The sequence below is a fragment of the Pangasianodon hypophthalmus genome, chromosome 6 (genome assembly GCF_027358585.1).
Source record: "Pangasianodon hypophthalmus isolate fPanHyp1 chromosome 6, fPanHyp1.pri, whole genome shotgun sequence".
NCBI lineage: Eukaryota > Metazoa > Chordata > Actinopteri > Siluriformes > Pangasiidae > Pangasianodon > Pangasianodon hypophthalmus.
Window position 1 is genome coordinate 16,979,817 of NC_069715.1, and position 23,825 is coordinate 17,003,641.

General features: G+C 39.2%; 1 protein-coding gene across 8 annotated transcripts in view; it reads left to right on the forward strand.

Moving 5' to 3' along the window:
* Positions 1-23,504, forward strand: part of srpra (SRP receptor subunit alpha) — an 89,810-nt gene extending 66,306 nt beyond the window's left edge. For 6 of the 8 annotated variants that reach the window (XM_053234785.1, XM_034305391.2, XM_034305394.2 and 3 more), the window contains 5 exons: positions 16,545-16,717; positions 17,585-17,795; positions 19,726-19,889; positions 22,664-22,762; positions 22,847-23,504. In XM_053234785.1, coding sequence (XP_053090760.1) covers positions 16,545-16,717; positions 17,585-17,795; positions 19,726-19,889; positions 22,664-22,762; positions 22,847-22,975 — 776 coding nt within the window. In that variant the 3' untranslated portion in view covers positions 22,976-23,504. Of the gene's footprint in view, positions 1-16,544; positions 16,718-17,584; positions 17,796-18,127; positions 18,827-19,725; positions 19,890-20,883; positions 21,359-22,663; positions 22,763-22,846 lie in introns of those variants that run through there. The other 2 variants (XM_053234786.1, XM_053234787.1) reach the window with 2 other exon arrangements.
* Positions 23,505-23,825: the final 321 nt, after the last annotated feature.

Here is a 23,825-nt window from a genome sequence, read left to right on the forward strand (position 1 = left end):
GAATTCCTCTTGAGGTAACAGAAGAAAGGGTCCCAAATCTTGTGAAACTGTCCAATGTTGCCTTTTAAAAGATATCTGATTCGCTCCAAGTGCAGAGTAGATATCAGCTCCTCAAGCCATAGTTTAGCAGCAGGAGGATTAACCTTTTTCCAGAACAGTAATAACAGTTTCTTGGCTGTTATCAAACAATATGTAAGGAATTTCTGTTGAGCACTGTTCAATGAATATGTATAATTAGAATGTCCTAATATAATGAGCACTGGGTCTGGATCCAAGTTTACACTAAGGACATCTGAAAGCACTTTAAAAACTTCACACCAGAATCCCTGTATTTTATGACAGAATATAAAACTATGAGCTAAATCAGCATCCTCCGATTTGCACTTATCACAAATAGGAGAGACATTGGGGAAAATCCTATGTAATTTCTTTTTAGAAAAGTGTAATCTGTGTAGGACCTTAAATTGAATGAGGCATAATCTAGTGTTGACCGATTGCTTATCAATATCCTCCAAGCCACTCTGCCAAATCTCCTCAGAGATTCCAATTCCAATCTCTCGCTCCCATTCCTCTCTGATCAACTTTGTAGAGGGGGAAATAGCTGCTAGTAACCTTTCATAAATTAAAGATAGCTGACATTTGTTTCCCCTGAACTGTATAAGACAATCATCAATAACTGAGGGTGGGACCTCGTCTAGGGAAACATTATGTGTACGCAAATAATTCATTATTTGTAAAAATCTGAAAAAATGTTTTTTTGGGAGGTTATATTTCTGTTGTAGTTGCACAAAGGAAGCTAAAGCCCCATCAAGATAAAGGTCCTTGACTGTGCATATACCCAATTCCTTCCATTGATTAAAGGTTGTATCCAACCTTGAAGGGGGGAATGATGGGTTATTTGCAATTGGAATTAAGAGAGAGAGTGATTTTATCTTAAGGTATTCTCTTATCTGTCTCCAAATACGTAACTGACTCTTTATGACAATACTATTAACTGCTGTTTGGTCTAATATCACGGGGGAGAGTAGCACTGCTCCAAGATCATAAGGATGGCAGTAATCCCGCTCTATCTGAAGCCAATCTGGGGCAACAGCCGACCGTTCCAACCATAGTGCAAAAACTTGTAAATGAGTAGCCCAGTAATAAAGGCGTAAATCCGGAAGGGCCAAACCCCCCTCGTGTTTAGGTTTACAAAGATGAACTTTTTTGATTCTGTGACTCTTATAGTTCCATAGAAAGGGAAGAATAATCGAGTCTAAGTGTTTAAAGAAGGACTTGGGCAATAGTATTGGAATATTACGAAATAAATATAATATTTGAGGAAGAAATATCATTTTTATTGCATTTATTCTGCCAATTAGGGAGATCGGGAGAGTCCTCCAATAATGTATACAATTTTGTAACTTAGATAATAAGGGGTTGAAATTAGCTTTGAAGAGAAGAGAATATTTATAAGTAACCACAATTCCCAAGTATAGAATTTTTTCCGTGGAAACTTTAAACAGGGAAGAATGTATTACAGACAAATCCTTCAAACCAATGGGCATGAGTTCACTTTTTTCAAAATTAACTTTAAAGCCAAAAAATTTCCCAAAGGTAGTAATAGTCTTGAGTATAACAGGAAGGCTCACCTGTGGTTGAGTAATATAAAGCAAAATATCGTCTGCATACAGCGATATTTTATTAATGGTATTTGAAGTATTGAAGCCATGTATGCAAGAGTTAGAGCGAATGGTTTCTGCAAGGGGCTCTACAGTTAACGCAAACAAAAGGGGTGAAAGGGGACAGCCCTGCCTGGTACCTCTTTGAAGATAGAAAGAGTCTGAAATTGTTTTATTTGTTAAAACCCGTGCTGATGGACTACTGTATAAAATTTTAATCCAATTTATAAACTCATCCCCCATATCAAATTTCTCAAGGACAGCGAACAAGTAACGCCACTCCACTCGGTCGAACGCCTTTTCGGCATCCAATGAAATCACAATCAAATTGTCTCGAGTTGCCTTAGAGTGATAAATTATATTAAATAGTCGTCTAATATTATGCATAGTGCTTCTTCCTGGAATAAATCCATTCTGATCTGTGTTAACCAATTTATTAATTAATTTGCCGAGTCTATTAGCAAGTGTCTTGGATAATACTTTTTGATCAACATTAAGAAGGGAGATAGGCCTGTATGCCTCAACTTCTTCAGGATTTTTACCTTTTTTAGGAATTACCGTGATAATAGCCTCAGAAAAAGTCGGTGGTAGTCCAGTTGTTAACGCTTGCTGAAAAGTTTTAAGTAAATATGGAGTGAGGGTATCACTGAATTTTTTATATAGTTCGACTGGCAGCCGGGAGCTTTTCCGCTCTTCAAAGTATTTATTGTGTTCTTTAATTCCTCTAAAGAAATATCTTTATTAAGGGATGCCCAATCTTCTGAAGATAGCGTGGGGAGCTTACATTTACGTAAAAATGTATCCATTACTTGTGGGTCCAAATCAGTGTCTGAAGAGTATAACTTTGAGTAAAATTCCTTAAAACATTGGTTTATCTCTTTAGTTGCGATACAATGCGTCCCATCTTTGGTCTTTATTTTATGAATAGTCCTTTCACTATCTATTTTATGCAATTGTCTGGCTAGTAATTTATGGGGCTTCTCTCCGAATTCAAAGTATTTCTGTTTAATGAAATGAAAAGTTCTATTAATTTTAGTAGAGACTATATTATTGTATTCGTACCTTAACTGTAAAATTTTCTTATAAGTATCTAACAAGGGGTTTAGTGCATTTTCAATGTCTAGCTGATGAATTTGTTTCCCTAAATCAGTTAATTTGGATTTGTATAATTTATTCCGGGACCCTTGATATGATATAACACAACCTCTGATAAATGCTTTTAACGTTTCCCAGAGCAGTCCTGATGATATCTCTTATCGTTGCTATCGAAAAAAATTTCCAATTGCGAACTCATGAAATCAATGAACTTAGGGTCATCAACTAGTTGAGGGTCCATCCTCCATAAGGGGCGGATAAACGATGTTTGATCGAAAACAACTTCAAATGAAACTGGGGCATGGTCTGAAATCAGTATATCGTGAATTTTAGAGTTTAGGATATTGGAAATAAGATTGCTGTCCACTAAAAAAAAATCAATACGGGTGTATACATTATGTACATGTGAGTGAAATGTATAATCTCTTTCGGTTGGATGCATAAGTCTCCATATGTCTACCAAACTAGAATTATTAACAAAAGCATTCAAAAAATTTCTTGAATTAGATTGTGGAGAGATTTTGAGAGATGATCTATCGAGATATGTGTCAAGAACACAATTAAAGTCCCCACCTATAACAAGATTTGTTTGGGACAATTTAGGAATAAGAGAAAAGACCTTCCTAAAAAAGTCTGGTTCGTCATTATTTGGACCGTACACATTTATTAACGTAATCCGGAAACCATAAATCTCACCAGACAGAATAATATAACGACCTTCCCTATCTGTTCTCAGAGCGTTTTGTTTAAATGGAACCCCTTTTCGAAATAAAATAGCAACCCCCCTAGATTCCTGCAGAAAGATTATATCTGAGGAGAGAGATTTTAGATGTGATAATGTCTTGCTTCTTTTAACGGGATGATTTAATCCTTTAACATTCCATGAGATAAATTTGAGACCCTTTCTGTTACTTTGAGATGTTATTTTTTTGCTTGATTAAAAATCAAGCCAATCATCTTTACTGCTTGTTTACTACCTTGGAGTATTTTAAACAGGCCCCCATCCCACATTCCCCAAAACTTAAACCTTAATCCCGTCATCTAACCGACTAACTAGAACTCGCGGCGCGATACGGAATTACACAACAAGTTAAGTAAAATATAATAACAAATTATATAAAAGATACAGTGAAATAAAACCTAACAAATACCTTCAAAAAGGATCAAACCTTAAACTTCCAAAAACTCGTATCAGCACAGCTCCGTAATAAGGAGTTCAAGGGGAGCATCTCAATATAACATAACACGACAAGAGTCATGTAAAAAGCCATGTAAAGAGTCAATGCTTATGATTAAAGTTCGTCGGTCACATTATTCTGATCTTACTTGACTCAGTCCAACGACATCCTTTAAACTGGTCCTGGAATTTCAAAGTTGCTTTCAGCAATCCTGACCGCTTTATCTGGATCGGTGAAGTAGAACTCTTTGCCGTTGTGCGAGACCCTCAGTTTAGCAGGGTATTGCAGACCGTATTTGACTCCGGGTTTATCCTTCAGCAACTCCCTCGCGCGTTTGAAAAGTGCGCGTCGCTTTACCACAGCAGGCGGATAGTCCGGAAGGATGTGGAGTCTTTGGCCCCTGAAGAGAATCTGCTGCATCCTGGCCGCCTTTTGCATGATTTCTTCCCTCTCGTGGACATAATGCAAGCACAGAATGAAGGCTCGAGGTGGTTCATCATTTCCAGGACGGGCGCGTAGAGCTCGGTGGGCTCGGTCCACGTGCGGGGGTTTCTCTAACGACAGGGCCTCTGCGAGGAGTTTCGCAACGAAATCCCTTGGTTTTACTCCGGATTCAGCGCCCTCTTTAATGTTCAGTATGCGGATATTTTGTCTTCTGCTGCGACTTTCGAGATCAGTACATTTTTCTGTAAGTTGCTCCACGGTACGCTTTAGCATTCCCACATCTTGTTCCATCTTAACCATTGTATCAGAAGAAGTGGAAGCATAACTTTCCAGGCTTGTTATTTTCGCAGCGTGATTGTCCATCGTAGCTTTAATCTCCGAGATTGCCGCGCTAGCCTCGTTTTTAAATGCTGACAGTTCTCCTCTGATAGCGACAGCGAGCTGTTCGATCTTTGAATCTATGATTTCCCCAATGTCCGATTTGATTGAAAGAAGTTCCGCGCGAAGGGAAGAGATCGCGTTGAGGATGACTGAACTACCCGCCTCTGGAGCATCTTCTTCAGGCGCTTCTTCAACATTAAAGCCGGAGGCTGCGGCCTGGTCCGGTGTTTTCCGAGATTTGGCCGGCATGTTTGGAAAACTGGACAAATTAAATCCTAAAGTCGGCTAGTAGTTTCTAGGATGTGAGACTATAATTTTATCAATGTTCACAATTGCTAAAAAGATGTTCTGACATATTAGATTTTTTACGGAGCCGTCGTGAAGTGCGTGCTACTCTCTCATATCGAAACCTGGAAGTCCTACATCCACTTGATTCTTAATACTGTGTTGTTACCTGAATGATCCACAGCTGTGTTTTATTGTTTAGTGATAGTTGTTCATGAGTCCCTTGTTTGTCCTGAACAGTTAAACTGCTCCCACAAATTCTTTGGTTTTCCAGCATTTTTTGTGTATTTGAACCCTTTCCAACAATGACTGTATGACTTTGAGATCCATCTTTTCACACTGAGGACAACTGAGGGACTCGTATGCAACTATTACAGAAGGTTCAAATGCTCACTGATGCTCCAGAAGGAAAAACCCAGGCATTAAGAGCCGGGGGGTGAAAACTTTTTGAATTTGAAGATCAGGGTAAATTTAACTTATTTTGTCTTCTGGGAAACATGTACACATCTCCATTCTGTTCAAAAGTTCTCTTTAGACCAAGAGAAGGCTTTGGAAGCATTTGGATGTCGCCAAACTTTGTGTCAAACATCAAAACTGTTATACAACAATATATACAGCATGTTGAGAAACAGTGGGTGCCTAACAAGACCATTTTCAGTCACCAGGGATATTCTTCAGGGCTGCTTTATGCATCAGCACTGAGCTTTTGCTAGCTTCGCTAAGGAGGTGGCTGCATAGGTTTGCTGCTCCTGGTTTCCAGAGGTGGCTCCAATTCAACAGTTTATGCAGATGATGATTGTAACACACTCCACCACCCCAGATTTTCTTACAAGACGGCGCCGCTAAGGAAGGCTGTCTACGTTAGTGCTCACAACCCGCACTGCAAGGTCTTTTACCTTGTTTTTTATCTCGTTTTTTGTGATAGTTAGCCCATGGACACATGTCCGACAAACTTTAATCAACATTGGAATAGACTTTACTCACCACTCTAATTCCCGTTTTCATCCTGGTGCTGATTGGCCTCTAGAGGTCATTCTGAGCCAGGTAAACAATGGACTTACTCTCCTGAGACAGCGGCGATGACGATGAGGAAAAAGAGCTGGAATGAAGAACCTGGTACAAGCCAGGGCACACTCCACACTAATGCCCAGCATATTGTTAGCTAATGTCCAGTCCATCGACAACAAACTGGATGACCTTAGAGCCCAGATACAGTTCCAGCTAGACTTCAGGTTCTGCAGTGCTCTTTACCTCACCAAGACACGCCACGCCATGCCAAGCTCACCCCAACCATCCCGGACCATGCTGTACAGCTGCTTGGGATCTCCTTTCACCACATGGACCAGGACGGAGAGCTCAGGGAAAATCTGGGGTGTTATGACCAACGACAAATGGTGCACTGCTTTATCGACATTACACAGGGACATTGGACTACTACAATCATTGCACCTGGATGCAGTGATTACTGGTGACTTTAACAAGGCTAACCTGAAAAAAGTCATGCCGGATTTCAATCAACACATAACCTGCAATACACTCGGATGAAGGATGCTGGGTCACTGCTACACACGACACAGAGACTGCTATAAGACAATAAAAACACAGCCACTTGGTAAGTGAGACCATGTCACCATATTACTACTTCCAAAATATAAACAAAGACTGCGGAGGGAAGACCCAGTGACACAGGAGGTGTGGCGCTGGACTAACCAGTCACGAGCCACGCTACAACATGCGCAGGAGGACACAGCTGCCTACAACGCAGGGCTGCAGACCGGCAACATGGACAAATACAAAGCAGCTTCTTACAACCTGAGGAAGACAGTGAAGGAAGCCAAAAGGAAATACAAGGACAAGAATGATACCCATTTGAGCAGGCAGATTCCAGGCATCTGTGGCAGAGCATGCAAACTGTTACAGACTACAAACCCAAGCCATTTATAATGGCAGTGCCTCTCTAGCCAATGAATTGAACATCATCTATTCACGGTTTGAGGTTACCAGCACAGACCAGGAAAACCGTGAGTATGAACCATCAGGTCTAGCTGGGGAAGAGGAAAGACTGGTCATTTCAGAACTGGATGTGAGGAAGGTCCTACACAAAGTTAACACCAGAAAAGCATGCGATCTGGACAACATCCCTGGACATGTGGTAAAAGTCTGTGCTAACCAGCTATCACCAGTCTTTACCACCATTTTTAACCTCTCCCTCAAACAGAGTGTTGTCCCCACATGTTTTTAGTCCTCCACCATTATTCCTGTCCCCAAACCCCTCACCCTGCCTCCCTGAATGAATAAAGTCCTCTAGCACTCACTTCTATAGTGACGAAGTGCTTTGAAAAGCTGGTCAGAGACTACGTCTGCTCTGCCCTCCCCAGTTGCCTAGACCTAGTTTGCCTAGTTTGCATACTGGTCCAGCAGGTCCACAGATGTCAACCATACCCAACACACTACCCTCTCCTACCTTGCCCAGAGGAAAGGAAACTATGTGCAGATTCTGTTTGTGGATTACAGCTCCACCTTTAACACCGTTGTCCCCTCACTCCTCTGTAAAAAACTCCAGAATCTGGGGCTAAACACTTCTGGACCTTCTGATTCTGATTCTGGACTTCCTGACTGGAAGCCCCCAGGTGATCATGATGGGAAACCACACCTCCACCAAGGGCACACCAGCATCTCTACCATCTATGACATCTGGCCAGGTTCATAGTCTCTCACAGGGTGCTGAAGGTTTTCTACACTGGGGCTGTGGAGTCTTCTCACTGGGACCATCACCACCTGGTTCAGAGGCACCACGGCCCAGGACTGAAAGGTGCTGTCCGGAGTGGTGAGGGCAGCAGAGAAGCCCATCAGGAATTCTCTCCCCTGCGTCACAAACATCTACAACCAGCGATGCAAGCCCAGGGTCAGAAGGATTGTAAAAGACTTTCACCACCCTGGAAACAGTATCTTCTCAGTTATCTCATCAGGGAAGCCCTACCGGATCCTGAGGACCAAAACAGAAAGACTCAGAAGGAGTTTCTACCCTCAGGCAATCTGTCTACTGAATGAAGACACTTGAAGTCTGCATATTTCTACCACACACACACACACACACACACACACACTGAAAATTTATCATCATTCATTTACCATCTGCCAGCATTATATGGGACAAATGCAGAACTTTACTGCTGCAACACAGGACCTCCAGCTTCCACAGCAATGTGGATGGACCAGTGATGGTTTTAAAATTGCTGGAATCTTCTTTGTAATTGATGAATACATAAAAGACAAACATGGGAAGGCATAGCAGCATGTTATAGTAAGAGAAGGAAGTGGGTCCTTCCTCAGATATCTTATAGAGGATGGATGCCTGTTGTTAATATTCTATAATCTCAAACTCCAGAAGACTTGTTCATATATATTCAAAAGGCCTTTTTATAGCATTTTATCAGTTTTAACATTCATCATTTTATAGCATTTAACATTTAGTCTTCCAGGGACTACGGCAGGCTGAGGCCTTACTTGGCTATGAGAATCCAAATACTATTAAAACTGTGGTAATGTTCTGACAGTGTGTGTTGGATAGCATATAGGCTTTCTTTAAAAAAAATCATAGGAGTATAGGGGTGGACAAACAATATTGAACTTTTTGATCTTGAGCTGCCTAACAGCAACATTGAGTTGTATATCAAGAAACTTGATTATGCCTTGTTCCACCTTCCACAGGCCTTCTTCCACACCTATTCTGGAGAGTAAAAATAAGGGACCCAGTAGAGAAGGGACATCTGAGGGTTCTGTCTTACCCCCCTGTTTTCTGACACTTTTGAACCTGAAAAGCCTCATTGTCTCCAATTTCTTGGTGATCTAATAAGGAAAGATAGTACTAGCCAAATGTACACATACCATAGAAAGTAAATTAACCTGTGAAGATATAGGAACTGAGATTTCTTCAGTCTCCAGCACACTATTTGAAGACAAGGCTATTCAACAGGACACTAACATAGAAGACATATGTTTGAGGTTTGAGGACTGTAAGCCCAAACTAATAAGCTACACACAAAGCCAACTTCTAGTTAAAAGGTATTCTTGGAGCTTACATTGGGCAAAGTGGAGGTTGTACATCCAGTCTGTGTGTAGCTGTGTGTGATCCTATGCTTTTTGGTCAATACTTGCTTGATCCTGTTTCAGCTGTAAGTGTCACAGGAAAAAGGTTTGGGCCCAAGTAGAGATCTCTAATCCTTTTGAAGTGTGTGGTACACAGCATCCTTATGGTATGTTACAGACTGACACTGCCCCTCAAAGGTCACAAATGTAAAATCTTTCCTCTCAGTCCCCATGCTCAGTTCTTCAGCAACTGATGAGGACAGAGGTTTGTCTACTCAAGTTTTGGACAGTGGCTCCTCTCTCTCTGCCCTGAATGAAACTGAACTTGGAGTTCATTGTTCACACTCAGCAAGTGGTGTAGTAGCCAGTCGGCAACCGTTTGGTGATGTGACAACTGACAAATTTAGCCCATAGTGAAAAACATAACAGTTCTTTTCAATCGCAAGAGTGAGGAAACACCCTGACTGCTTTTTTGCCACCCTGTCAGCTTCAATCTGTCTTATGTTTTCGTGCTTCTTGGTCCAAAACATACCAAAGGACATTGTTGCAACACGTTTGTTTTCACATCTTTGAAATAATCAGTCTTATAGTAAAGTTACAATTCTTCCTCATAACTGCAAACAAAAACTTGAGCTGTCCCAGTCTGGTGTCATTAGCATGTGAACTTTGTCTACTTCAACTGCACAAAGTGGAGTCATGTTGAGATGTTAGACATGCCTTATTGAGAGTAAAAGGGAAACAAGAACCCCAGTGCCATAAATCCTTTTTGACTCATTTATAGGAAATACACTATGGAGTTTACCCAACATTCTGTTCGGTGTCTTTTTACAAAAGTAAAATGGTGTGTCTTCCTTCATGGCAATAGCAGATACTGTGTTTGTCTCATTAGTAAAATGATAACTGCCTTTCAAGCTATTGTTCAGTGGTCAGAATGTTTCCCAGACGGCGGTTGCCCAAATTCCTACATTTCTATTGATTAACTAATTTAGTGGGTAACTTTTAGCAGCATCAGAAGAAAATAAGACTTTAAGTCAGAGAGGCCCTGAATCATATGAAATTGAGATTTTTCATGTGCTTATGTGGAATTTTCTTAGATTAGTAGATTTATTACTTCAAAATTACCTATGAGAAATATTCTTTAAAGTGTACTTTTGGAAATAAGTTACAATCTGCTTACTTACTAATCTCACTAGTAGTATCTGTGACTAAATTCCAAACATTGACTTGCATTCTGAACAAGATTTTACTCTTACCTAGTGAACTATTTCAATTAATTTAGTTAAATTCCATTAAATTCAGTTTTATTTATGTAGTGCTTATAACAATGGACATTGTCACAAAGCAGCTTTACAGATATCCAGATATAGATTTATTCCCAATTAGCAAACCAGAGGCAGTGATGGCAAGGGAAGAACTCCCTGAGACAACATGAGGAAGAAACCTTGAGAGAAACCAGACTCAAAAGGTAACACCAGACAGCATGATTAACAGTCATTGCTCTTTCAGAACTGTATTCTGTAGTGTCAGGCAGTGCTAAGTGTGTTGAAAGGATCATCAGTATGAGCACCAGACACATTTTTTATTTAATTAGAGTTTTAGCTAAGTCTGTAGTATGCAAGTGTACCCATTATCCACTGTATAATTAATAAGACTTGAGCAAAGACAGTTTCTAGCAAGTGCAATCATTAAGCTATCATTAAGTGAGACCATCCACAACCATCTTTAGGTTATCCGTCTAGTACTATCCCCAGCAATTTCATGGCAAACTTCAGGCTAATCCTGTGGGGCCATCCTCAGCAGAAATGAGTGATTTTCAGGTGAAGAAGACTCCAAGCACAAGCATCAGAATGGGCCAGGCATGTATGGAGGGCAGGCATCTCATCAAGCAGCAGTAGTAGCATATGTAGCTTGATTGAAACAGGGTGAGGGGAGAGAGCGAGGGAGAACACACAGAGTATTAAGTATGCTCTTATTAAGACTGAGACTGTGTATGAATCCTGAGCACAAACTGGAAGGCTGGTTCATAATTGTGGGACTTTGATAAAATAATTCTAGCTATTTTAGAATTTTAGGTTTTTCTAGGTACCAACAAAAAGCCTGCTACTTTTGATAGAAGCAAGCATGGCAGATCATAAAAAAAATTGAAGGTTCCTCAGGTACTGTGGTGCAAAACCATTTACTGCTTTATAGGTCATTAGTAGTATTTTATAATCAATGCAAAATTTTACTGGGAGCCAATTTAGTGTGGATAGGATATAGTAAAATTTTCTGGTTCTAGTAAGGACTCTGGCTTCTGCATCATGACCTAACTGGAGCTTGTTTATGCACCTTCTAGAACATCCAGACAGCAACGCATTGCAGTACTCCTACCTAGAGATATCAAAAGCATAAACTAGTTTATCAGTGTCATGTAGTGACATTACATTTCTTATCTTAGCCATATTTCTGAGATGCAACAAGGCTGTTTTAGTAATTTTATCTACATAAGCTTCAAATGATTGCCTGGAGTCAATATTCACATCGAGGTGCTGCCCATGATGTAACTGAAAGACCATACAGAGTTACTACATAATCACAAAGCTTAATTCCAACTGGCTGTGGTCCTCCTAGTAGGAAGTTACTCAGCATCTAGTGTCTAATTCCTCAACCTTCTTAAGGTAGTGTCTGTCATTTGGTTTTGCTGAAACATACAGCTATAACATTAAAACCACCTACCTAATATTGTGTAGGTCCCCCTTGTGCTGCCAAAACAGCTCTTACTTGTCAAGGCATGGACTCCACAAGACCTCTGAAGGTATGCTGTGGTATCTGGCACCAAGATGTTAGCAGCGGATCCTTTAAGACCTGTAAGTTGTGAGTTGGGTCCTTCATGGATTGGACTGTTTGTCCAGCACATTCCACAGATGCTTGATCGGATTGAGATCTTGGGAATTTGGAGCCCAAATCAAGACCTTGAACTCTTTATGTTCCTCAATCCATTCCTGAACGATTTTTGCAGGGCGCATTATCCTGCTGAAGAAGACCACTGCCATTAGGGAATAACGTTGCCATGAAGGGGTGTACTTGGTCTGCAGCAATGTGTAGGTAGGTGGTACATGTCAAAGTAACATCCACATGAATGAATGCCAGGACCCAAGATTACCCAGAGCATCACACTGCCTCTGTCGGCTTACCTTCTTCCCATAGTGCATCCTGGTGCTGTCTCTTCCCCAGGTAAGCAAACTGTGATGCACTGTGTGTTCTGACACCTTTCTGTGGTAGCCTTTGCTCCCCACATGCATCAATGAGCTTTGGGCACCCATGACCACTGCACCACTCTATACCTGGAACGCCCCCAAGACCTGCCATTTTGGAGATGCTCTGGTTTGCTGATGCACTGTCTAGCCATCACAATTTGGCACAATTTGTCAAAGTTGCTCAGATCCTTACACTTGCCCATTTTTCCTGCTTCCAGCACATCAACTACGAGAAGTGACTGTTCACTTGCTACCCAATATGTCCCACCCCTTGACAGGTGCATTGTAACGAGATAATCGATTCACCTATCAGTGATTTTAATGTTATGGCTGATCGGTGTGTCATCGGCATAGCAGTGGAAGCTAGTGCCATATTTATGAATAATTGTACCTACAGGTGGCATATATAGAGAAAAAAGCAGTGGGCATAAAATAGAGACTTGTTGAACACCAAACTTTACTTTAGTATGCATTTACAGTGGGCATAAAATAGAGCCTTGTTGAACACCAAACTTTGCTTTAGTATGCACTTACATCTTCAAACTATATCAGAGCGCCATTTCCTTTACTCTGACAACATTTTCTAGTCTGTCTAGAAGAATATTATGATCAGTGGTATCAAAATCTGCACTAAGGTCAAGCAGCACAACCAAGCAGACACAACCCTCATCAGAGGCCAGTAATGGGCCATTTACTGCTTTAATCAGTGCTGTCTGAGTACCTTTTTTTCTCTGTTATATATGTTATACCCCTTTATAATTATATTCATCCCTTTACTCTCTTTACCTTAATGTGCTATATGCTAGTTCTGAGTTAACCATAGTTACTTGGCTTTAACCTAACTCCATGCCATTATTGGGAGAGGAAGAGGGGGGCTCTCATCTCTATTATATTTCCAGGACAGAGGCTGTCTTTGTTCAGAGTTCTGTTAGCAAGACAAGACAACAGATGGGGGGATGTAGGACCTTTGCCAGTGATGTAACCCCTGTACTAAGATCATTCTTGTCCAACCCATAAACCATAACAAGGAAGGTCAACAAAAGGTTAGGACGGACACTTCTTTTTTTTTTTTTTTTTTTTTAATATATATGAACTCCATTATCTGCCTGCCTGGGATGATCATGAACTGCCCTTTGAAGCTCTCCTAAGGTTATCTGCGAGGCCAACAACCAGGATGGCCACAATACACCGAAAGATGAATGAATGAATGAATGAATGAATGAAAGATCTAGGTTTCTCTGCTACAAGAGGGGACAGATTCAGGATAGATCAGATTATTTTTATGGGAAGACAATGGGGCAGAAGTTTGTCGAATCCTTTGGTATTAGACTTTTAGATTTTCTTTTCGAACACATCAAACATGAAAATTGCTTGGGACTTTCCTAACCTCCATTTTCATGCACTGTGTTTGTGTGATAATTGCATACTTGATGGTTGCGTAATCCATTTCATTTTCCTGCAATGCATAGGAATCACAGCAACTATGTCATGTTTGGTTTCAAATGTATTGTAAAATCTTGCTTGGAATTTTGGATTACATTTCATGAGTGCACAAAACAAGGCATTTTATGAATATACAAATAGTTGTCCCCAAGTAATCTCCGTTCATCAACTTCAGAGTTGCATTTTTTGAATCTTAATTCTGGCTGATCTCACCTCGATCTTAGCTAAGTCTCCACTGTTGGCCTGTTCCACCAATAATCTGTCTACGTAGAGTCCTAATCGTTCATCCGTAATCCGGGGAACCAGACTCAAACGCTACAGTTGGACATTCAGCATAAGTTTGCTGAACTGTGCCACGTTGAGGATTTTTTTTCTTTGCACTCTCTATCAATGCCACGGCTGACTACACTGAAGTATTGAGATTGCTGTGGTGGCTGCGAGCAGCTTTGTACTTAGGACTCCATCAATGAAGAGTAGATAGGTTTAAAAAACTGGACTTCATGTGAAAACTGTGATGAATTTACTGGTTGGACAATTGCACTATTTGTCCCTATAGTGCATAGTTATAGAAGGGATTTATTTATAATAGCACTATCCGTTAGTACCCAGATGAGGATGGGTTCCCTTTTGAGTCTGGTTTCTCTCAAGGTTTCTTCCTCATATCGTCTCAGGGAGTTTTTTCGTTGCCATTGTCGCCTCTGGCTTGCTCATTAGGGATAAATTCACATATTTACAATTTATTTTGGTTTAATTTAATTTGAATGTATTTATTTCTGTGAAGCTGGTTTGTGACAATGTCCATTGTTAAAAGCGATATCCAAATAAAATTGAAGTGAATTGAATCACTTAAAAGGTCAGGACCAACCAGAGACACACCATCAGAACTTAACTATAAAGCTGCTCTACATACCTTCTTCAATGTTAGCATGGTAGTTTAGCTAGAATTAGTATGTTAAGTAGAGCGACTCTTTTGCCCACTTCACAAAACATCTAAACAGCTGCCTGGGCTCTTTGTGTCTGCCATTGAGCTTCATTCCAGTTATTAACTAATTATCTATTATTTTAAGTAAGTTTATATATGTTTTTCATTACCATATATTTTGTATTATATTGATGCATACCTTCCTTATTATTAAACTTTTACTTGTGTGTTTCTCTTTTTTCACAAAGAGTTCTAAAAACTGTCAACAGATTCATCTAGCTTGATTTAAATTAAATATCCTTCAGATAGTAGGCAAATTATTACTAAATCTTATTTTGGTGATGCAACCATTGTGATGTCGTATCTCTTTCAGAGATTATTTTGTGTATTGGACTGGTGCCTCTTTAATAGACTTATTATAAAAAATAATTATTAATAGATAATAAATAAATAGAATAGAGTAGAATAATAAATAGAATTATTATTTAAAAATAATAATTTCTAATATTTAATTTTACAGTAATTATTTGCCCACCTCACATACCTACAATATAAAGTAACACTAAAAATGTGAGAAGTGAATGACAGCACTAACCAACTTATGGTGTTAGAAAGGTATCAGACTTAGATTTTTTGGTCCAATGCCCTTATATTCAATATACAAAAATTCAAAAGGTCCTTATACTCCATATGTATAAGATCTTTTTTTATGTACAGTTGAGGGAACAGAAATGGAGGACCCACCCCCAATACCTAGGAAGATATCATCATTGAGACATGTATGTTGTATAAATCTCTGATACCTAAAAGATCTGAAGAGATCTAGAGACTGCTTCACTGTGCAGTTACCACTAACAGTCTGGTTTATAAATTTACACAATTGTTTCACCAGGATGTCCTTTTTGTAATGCTCTCAATACTATTTCCACACATTTGGTGAATGTTTAAGATAGTCCCTTAATTTTATTTTTACAAAATATTTAGCAGGCAGGATTTTTTATTCACTAAATAGCTGTTTACATTGGGCTGCACATATGGGGAAAAAATTTGAATTTCCACCTGTTTTGGGGGTGCCTGTGTTCAACATTGAATTTCTTTGTGATGTCACACTCAACAGTAGTGGCAGTAGACACTTAGGGCTTTAAGAATTTGCAGTTTTTCGTAAGTATTTCTTTTTTACCTAGCCTACTAGGTTTAAATGTTAGAATTTTATTGTAGCAGTTGTATACGGTGTTTAATACCAAAAAAACTTTAGTTGTGCTGTCGGTTGTATCTCTATACTAGTGTTATTTTGGAGAGGTGTGAATTGTTTGCCCAGCAGGGGGCTCACACCCTTTCCTTTACCATCACCCTGCCTCACAGTCATGATACTTTACACACCGAAACCCAACAGTGTCCTGGCTAATCTTATAACAGACTTGCAGTGATAAAACAATTAATTTGTTTATACTGATTGAAAATGTTGATAAGTCGATTGGGTACGCCAAAATACTGCAAGAAAAGGGTTAAAAATGGAGAGAGCAGTGCACAATCTTTGTTAGGACAAGCCAAATTAGCTATCCTAAAAACAAAAAAAAAAGAAGGACAAATGTCTGTCACTGGTAGAGTAGTTGTCAGTTACAGCAGATTGATAATGGGGAACTTGTTTAAAATGAAATTGAGCTTCCAAGTGGCTGTTGTGTCAGTGAGTGAGTTTGGGCATCTGGTTGTTGAATTGCTGATGTTTAATATGTATATATAGAATCTGTGTTTATTTATTGTGTGATGTTCTTTCTCTCTCCTGCTTTTCTCATTTTCCCCCTCTTGATAGCTGTGGCGTCTATGGTAAAGCAAGCTCTGCAGGATGCACTGGTGCAAATCTTGCAGCCAAAACGAAGAGTGGACATTCTTAGAGATGTACTTGAGGCACAGGCTCAGCACAAGCCTTTCGTCATTACCTTCTGCGGGGTCAATGGAGTTGGCAAGTCGACCAACCTTGCCAAGGTCAGGACCGTATGGCTGCTGTTTTTATAGGAAATTATTGTTAGTTTGTTTAATTGCTTTTACACAACACTGGAATTTAATGTATTTGGGTCATTTGTTGACTGTCACTGCTTGCCTGTCCTAGCTTTTTTTTAAAGTGTAATTTTATTTTTATAATCTGATAGTTGTGTTTTTAACTTTGTTAGAACAACAGTTATAGTAGCCTTAGATAATCAGAGAAATCCAAACTTCCAACCCCAATACCAGATAAGGGCAATGTTAAATTGCACAAACAACACCTTATTTCTGTCAGTATATTTTTTTACAGTTTGTCACGCTCTGGTGGTGTAATGTAGCTTTCTATAATAAATTTACATAGATAAGACAGCCAGGTGACAAAGAGGAAAAATCTGAATAAATGAGTGAGCAAACATAGCAATGCAGTTCTGCATGATTCGATTCAAAAATGTATATCCTACCATACTCTGTGGCTTGTATGAAAGTGCTGAGCAAACCTAGTTGACCTAAATTTTTGATCAAGAGAGAAAAAGATCGTCATCTAAGTAACTTTGGAACAGGGTTCTTTGGGCATGGCAGGAGCTTTAGTCGCAAAGGCTGCTCAACTGGGCATTGGTTCATTAGGAACAGTGGGACATCCTGATATCTGCATTTAGACTATTAGCAATAACAGTCTATCCATAACTGCACAGAGTGGGTATGTTTACAAAAGCATAAACTCATTACTATCAAAGATACACATACTAGGCTTCACTTCACCTGTCAGTGGTTTTAATGTTATGGCATATTCCCACCAAGCAGGTGAGTGCAGTGGTGTACAGTTCCAGAGACTTGTAGAATCATGGAGATCATAATTATCCCTTCCTACAGATCTCATACTGGCTAATTGAAAATGGTTTCTCAGTGTTGATCGCTGCATGTGACACATTTCGTGCGGGTGCAGTGGAACAGCTGAGGACTCACCAACGACGACTGAACTCACTGCACCCACCACAGCAGCACGGACGCCCTGTTGTTCAGCTCTTTGAAAGAGGTTATGGCAAGGACGCCGCCGGCATTGCAATGGAGGCTATTGCTTACGGTAATTCAGTTTCCATAATGTGTCAAATGAACTCTCTCAATCTTAATAACACAATTAGACAAGTTAGCTAGCCTATTAGCTAGCCTTGCAGCCACTCAAGAATGATATTTTTTAGTAGAAAACAATAGACAGTCAGGTCCCTAAATCTTTGAACATTTACAAATTTATTGTTATTGTAGTTGTCAACCACAGTACATTGGTGTTGAAATTAAATAGTATGAGCTCAAAGAACAGGCTTTCAGCTTAAATTTGTGGGTGTTTGCAGTCAAATCAAGTGAACAGTGTAGGAAGTACAGCACTTTTTATATGGGGTCCACTCCTTTTTTTTTAAGGACCAAGAGTAATTGGACAATTGGCTGCTCAGCTGTTCCGTGGCCAGGTGTATGTTATTCCCTCATTATTTCACAAGTAAGTATATAAAAGTCTGGAGCTGATTTCAAGTGTGGCATTTGCATTTGAGAATCTGTTGCTGTTATCGCTTAATATGAAGTCCAAAGAGCTGTCACTGACGGTGAAGCAAGCCATCATTAGGCTGAAAAATCAAAACAAACCCATCAGAGAGATAGCAAAAACATTAGATCTGACCAAGTCAACTATTTGGTACATTCTTAAAAAGAAAGAATGCACTGGTGAGCTCAGGAATACCAACAGGCCAGGAAGACCATGAAAAACGACTGTGGTGAGTGACAGAAGAATTCTTACCTTGGTGGAGAAAAAAACCTGGGAATGGTTTGGAGATGGGAAGGAACTGCTCATGATAAGAAGCATACCACCTCATGTTTTTATTGATGATATGACTGCTGACAAAATCAGCAGGATGAATTCTGAAGTGTATAGGGTGTTATTATCTGCTCAGATTCAGCCAGATGCTTCAAACTTATTGGACAGCACTTCACTGTAGATGGATATTGAGCTGAAGCATACTTCGAAAACAGCCCAAGATATTTGTAAGGGGTCAGTCCATCTCAAGTCCTATAATTGGTCCAAAATTATAAAGTTTGTTGCTTGACTGTGTTTAATTTTTCATGCCATTTTTAATTTCATGGCACACAACAAATTTTTTTTATTCAGCTGTTTACAGAAACCTCAATATCTCGGATCAGGATGGTCTTGGCTCCTTGGAACAAAAAACTAATCTCTAGAACACATTACATGTATATTTACAAATGTACATGTTTGCACGTTGTTGTTTCTTAGACTTATAAAAATGATCAGGTTTCTTCAAATCTGGCCCTCGAGGTCCACTGCCCTGAAGAGTTGTGTGCCATGACACAAAGATGGCTGTTGTGGTTAAACCAAATGAAATTTAAAAAAAAAAAAAAAAAAAATGATGGTTTTGCAATGCCAATACATAGAGGTAATCACTCAAAATTAGGAAAATTAAAAGTGGTCAAGCAACATGTATTGGACCACTTGAGATGGAATGACCCTAAGGCAAAGAAGTTGAATGTTCTGTAATGGCCAAGTCATCTGACATGAATCCAATTGCACATATATATCATTTGCTGAAGGCCTAACTGAAGGCAAACTCCCCAAGAACAACCAGGAACTTGAAGGAACTTAAGAGCCTGGCAGAGCATCACCAGGGAATAAACCCAGCGTCTGGTGATGTTTATGGGTTTCAGACCTCAGGCAGTCATTGACTGCACAGGATTTGCAACCAACTATTACTAAATAACTATTTAATTTATACTTATGTTAGTTGTCCAGTTACTTTGGTCCCTTAAAAAGTGGCAGACCACATATGAAAAGTACTGTAATTCCTAAATGCCCTCAAATTAAAGCTAAAAGTCTATTATTTAATTTCAACTTCAGCTAAAATAATAACTTTGTCATTGTCCAAATATTTATGGACCTGACTATACATAATCAGCTATAATTTTCTGTTTCTGTTACTATTTTTTCTCTCTACTCTCCTCTTCTCTTATAGCCCGTAATCAGGGGTTTGATGTTGTGCTGGTGGACACAGCTGGCCGCATGCAAGATAATGCTCCACTAATGACTGCTCTGGCTAAACTTATTGCTGTCAATACTCCAGACTTGGTGCTGTTTGTAGGAGAGGCTTTGGTGGGCAATGAGGCTGTGGATCAGCTGGTAAGTTCAGCATTGCCTAATTACTGAACTCCACTTGCAGAGTAATTGCAGAAAGGGTCAAGAACAAGATATGCAGCATACTGTAATACTAACATCCCCTATCCACAGGAAAAAAAGTAAAAACAGTTTGAAAACCCTCACATAAGCACAAGTGGTTATGTCATTAAAAAAAAAGTGTGTCGTATACTGTTATGAAAAACGTCTGCGTAGAGAATGAGAAATGCTGAAAAAACACCAACATGGCTAAAAGTTCATTCATTTATCTCCAGTAACTGCTTTATCCTGGTCAGGGTCACTTAATGTTGCACTTGGGTCTTAGTTCATAGTGCGGTTTGTACTCCCGGGGTGGTGGAGCAGTAGAGCGAGTATCATATTCTGGCGCCTTCACATGAGGGTGTAATAATGAAACAAAAAAGATTAAATTGCGAACTCTTTATCAAATAAAAATTTACAGGGCACAAACATGGTCAGCAGCCATGGTAAACAGAGTCCTATCACATTCATAACACATGCAATGCAATGCGCAGGTTTGTGTTGTGACGTCAACATTTTCAAAAGCATACTTTTCCCATCTACCTTGGAGGGTGTTTTTGAAAACGAGTTTGTTTCCAGTGACCCACAACAGTGTTTTAATGTGTACAGGACGCAAAAATGCAGAGAACTAACAGCGTTTTCAAAAAATATCTGTATACCTGTGGACAGGGCTTTTGTTTACAAAAGCTTTATAACTTCGATGGAAAGAGAGGAGAGCAGTACAAACTTAGTGTGCAAGGTAGACTTTTAGCTTTCACTAGTCCAAGAACCACCTGTGTTTACATTTACATTTCCCTTTTTTGACTGATGCTTTTATCCAGAACAGCTTACAGTTGAGAAAGGATTACAACTGAGCAGATAAGGGTTAAGGGTAAAGCTTGACTGTGCTGAGATTTGAACTCAACTTTCTGATCAGTAGCCCAATGTCTTAACCACTGAGTCACCACATCCCCTTTCACAGAAAGAAGCCACTGACAGTGCAGATGACCAACCAGAAACTTTTTCAGTGGGGCTTGAATAACTTTTAAAGATGGATGATAAATCATAGGACAAACCAAACCACTTCTGGTATCTACAATGGATATAAAAAGTTTACACAACCATGTTAAAATGGCAGGTTTCTGTGATGTAAAAAAATGAAACCAAGATAAATCATGTCAGAACTTTTTCCACCTTCAATGTGAAATTACAACATATATAAAAATAACTTTTTTATTTGTAGTATTGTATTTTATTTTTTGACATACAATCAGAAACATTTTAGGAAAAATAAAAAAAAAGTTACAGTAACCTGGTTGCATAAGTGTACATACCCTTTTATAACTGGGGTTGTGCCTGTGTTCAGGCTGAACCAATCACATTCAATCTCATGTTCAAAAGTAATTATAATACATCTGTCATCAATAAACTTATTCTGATTAACCCCAAATAACGAACAGCTGTTTCTGTAAGATTTTCTTGACAATGTCTTGGTTTCGTCTGACTGCTGAAGCCATGGTCCCCAAAGAGCTTACAAAGCCTGAACGGTATCTCATTTGTCGAGAGATATTGATCAGGAGAGGGGTATAAAATAATTTCCAAAACATTGGATGTACCATGGAACACTGTGAAGGCCATCATCAACAAGTGGAGAAAATGAGTCACTACAGTGACATTAGCAAGAACAGGATGTTCTCTCTCAAAAATTTACAAAAGGACAAGACAAAAACTTACCAGAAAAGCTGCCAAGAACCTTACAGTAACATTAAAGGAGCTGCAGGAATATCTGACAAGTACTCATTACTGTCTGCATGGGACAACAATCTCTTGTATTCTTCACATGTCTGTGCTAAGGGGTAGGGTGGCTAGACGGAAGCCCTTTGTCACAAAAAACATCCAAGCCCCACTAAATCATCCCAAACCGTGTGGCAAAATGTGTTGCGGTCTGATGAGACCAATTCCAAAAGGTATAATTATGCCATAATTCCAAAAAGTATGTTTGATTTAAAAAAAAAAAAGAAAAAAAAAAAAGCACATAACCAAAAGAACACCATACCCATTGTGAAGCATGGTGGTGGCAGCATCATGCTTTAGGGCTGCTTTTCTTTAGCCAGAACTGGGGCTTATATCAAGGTGGAGGGAATCATGAATAGCTACAAATACCCGTCGATTTTAGTACAAAACATTCAGGTGTCTGCTAGTAAGCTGAAGATGAAAAGGAATTTCACCTTTCAGGATGACATTGACCCAAAGTATACATCCAAATCAACAAAGGAGTGATTTAACCAAAAGAAGATCAATGTTTTTGAATGGCCAAGCCAAAGCCCAGACCTGAATCCAAATAAAAATCTGTGTGGTGATCTGAAGATGTCTGTACACAGGAGATGCCCTCACAATGTGACGGATCTAGATCGTTTTTGCAAGAAAGAGTGGGAAAATATTGCCAAGTCAATATGCGCCATGCTGATAGACTTTTACCCAAAAAGACTGAGTGGTGTAATAAAATCAAAAGGTGCTTCAACAAATTATTAGTTTAGGGCAACTTGATGTTATGTCAACTTAACATTCCTTGACATTCCACATTCTTTAATTGTTAGATCATATTTCAACAGTAACAAGCAGTGAAAACCTGAACCTCAAGCTGATGGAATCTAAGCAAAAACATGTCAGTGCAGATGTTCCCTATTGTTTCTCTCTCTCTCTCTATATATATATATATAGTGTGTTGAATGCCTTTTGTATTTTAAAATGTGTGTATGCAGGTTAAGTTTAACCAGGCACTGGCTGATCATTCAATGTCTGATCATCCGAGACTCATAGATGGCATTGTTCTCACCAAGTTTGACACTATTGATGATAAGGTAGAACAATTGACAATTTTATGCTTGAGTATATCACAGTTTTCAATGAGAATGTTTTTATATATCATTTTTTTTTCTCTGTAGGTTGGTGCTGCAATTTCCATGACCTACATCACAAGTCAGCCCATTGTGTTTGTAGGTACAGGACAAACCTATAATGACCTCCGCAGCCTCAATGCCAGAGCTGTTGTAAACGCGCTCATGAAGGCCTGAGTTGTGTGCAGAATTATGTGCATGAAGGTGTTCAATTGGATCTGGTTAAGGGTTGACCAGCCAGTTGCCACCACTTATAGTGTTAAAGTCTTAAGAGACTGAACCCTTTTATTTCAGGTCTTACTAGAAATCATGAACATACCTGTTTCTTCAAATTCGACTTTGCAAAACTTAATTTAAGCGAAAGTTTTAAAATGTCTTGAAGGTATTTGGGGTTATTTACAATATTGTATTCCAGAACCTGGCCTAGTGAAGTACTAGTGATTGACCAGTGCTTATGAAAGTCTCAACACAGCTAATGTCTGCTTGCAGCATCAGTACTAAAGTGATTATTACAGCATCATAGCACAAAAACTTTCATCCTATTCCATCTTGGAAGACTGTGTTGATGTTTAGCAAGGTGATAGAATAGGAATCAATATTTTACTTCCGTCATCTCTTGCTCCCTGGGCACAACCCCTAGTGCTGCTAAGCTCTCTGCCCAAAGGTAGAAATCAAATACAATAAAGGAAATCAAATTCTGACTGTATTTTTTGTTGTTCTTAATTTGTTACCATTTCAGCAACATATACATACTGTTTAATGCCAGTTAGAAAGTTGGATCCACCTTTTCTTTCTTTCTTTCTTTCATTCTTTTTTTTTTTTTTTTTTTTTTTAAGCATTTTCCCCCATTTCAGTATATGTACTAATCGGTAATCAATAATATATGCAAATATGTCAGTTTTTATAAAGAATTTTTTACAAGGTAGTCTGTTCTTCAAAGCAAACCCTGAGTCTGCAAAAACTTTTTTTTTTCCGTCATAGTTTCACCATCAAATGATGGTGGTATTCATCATAGTGCCAGATATAG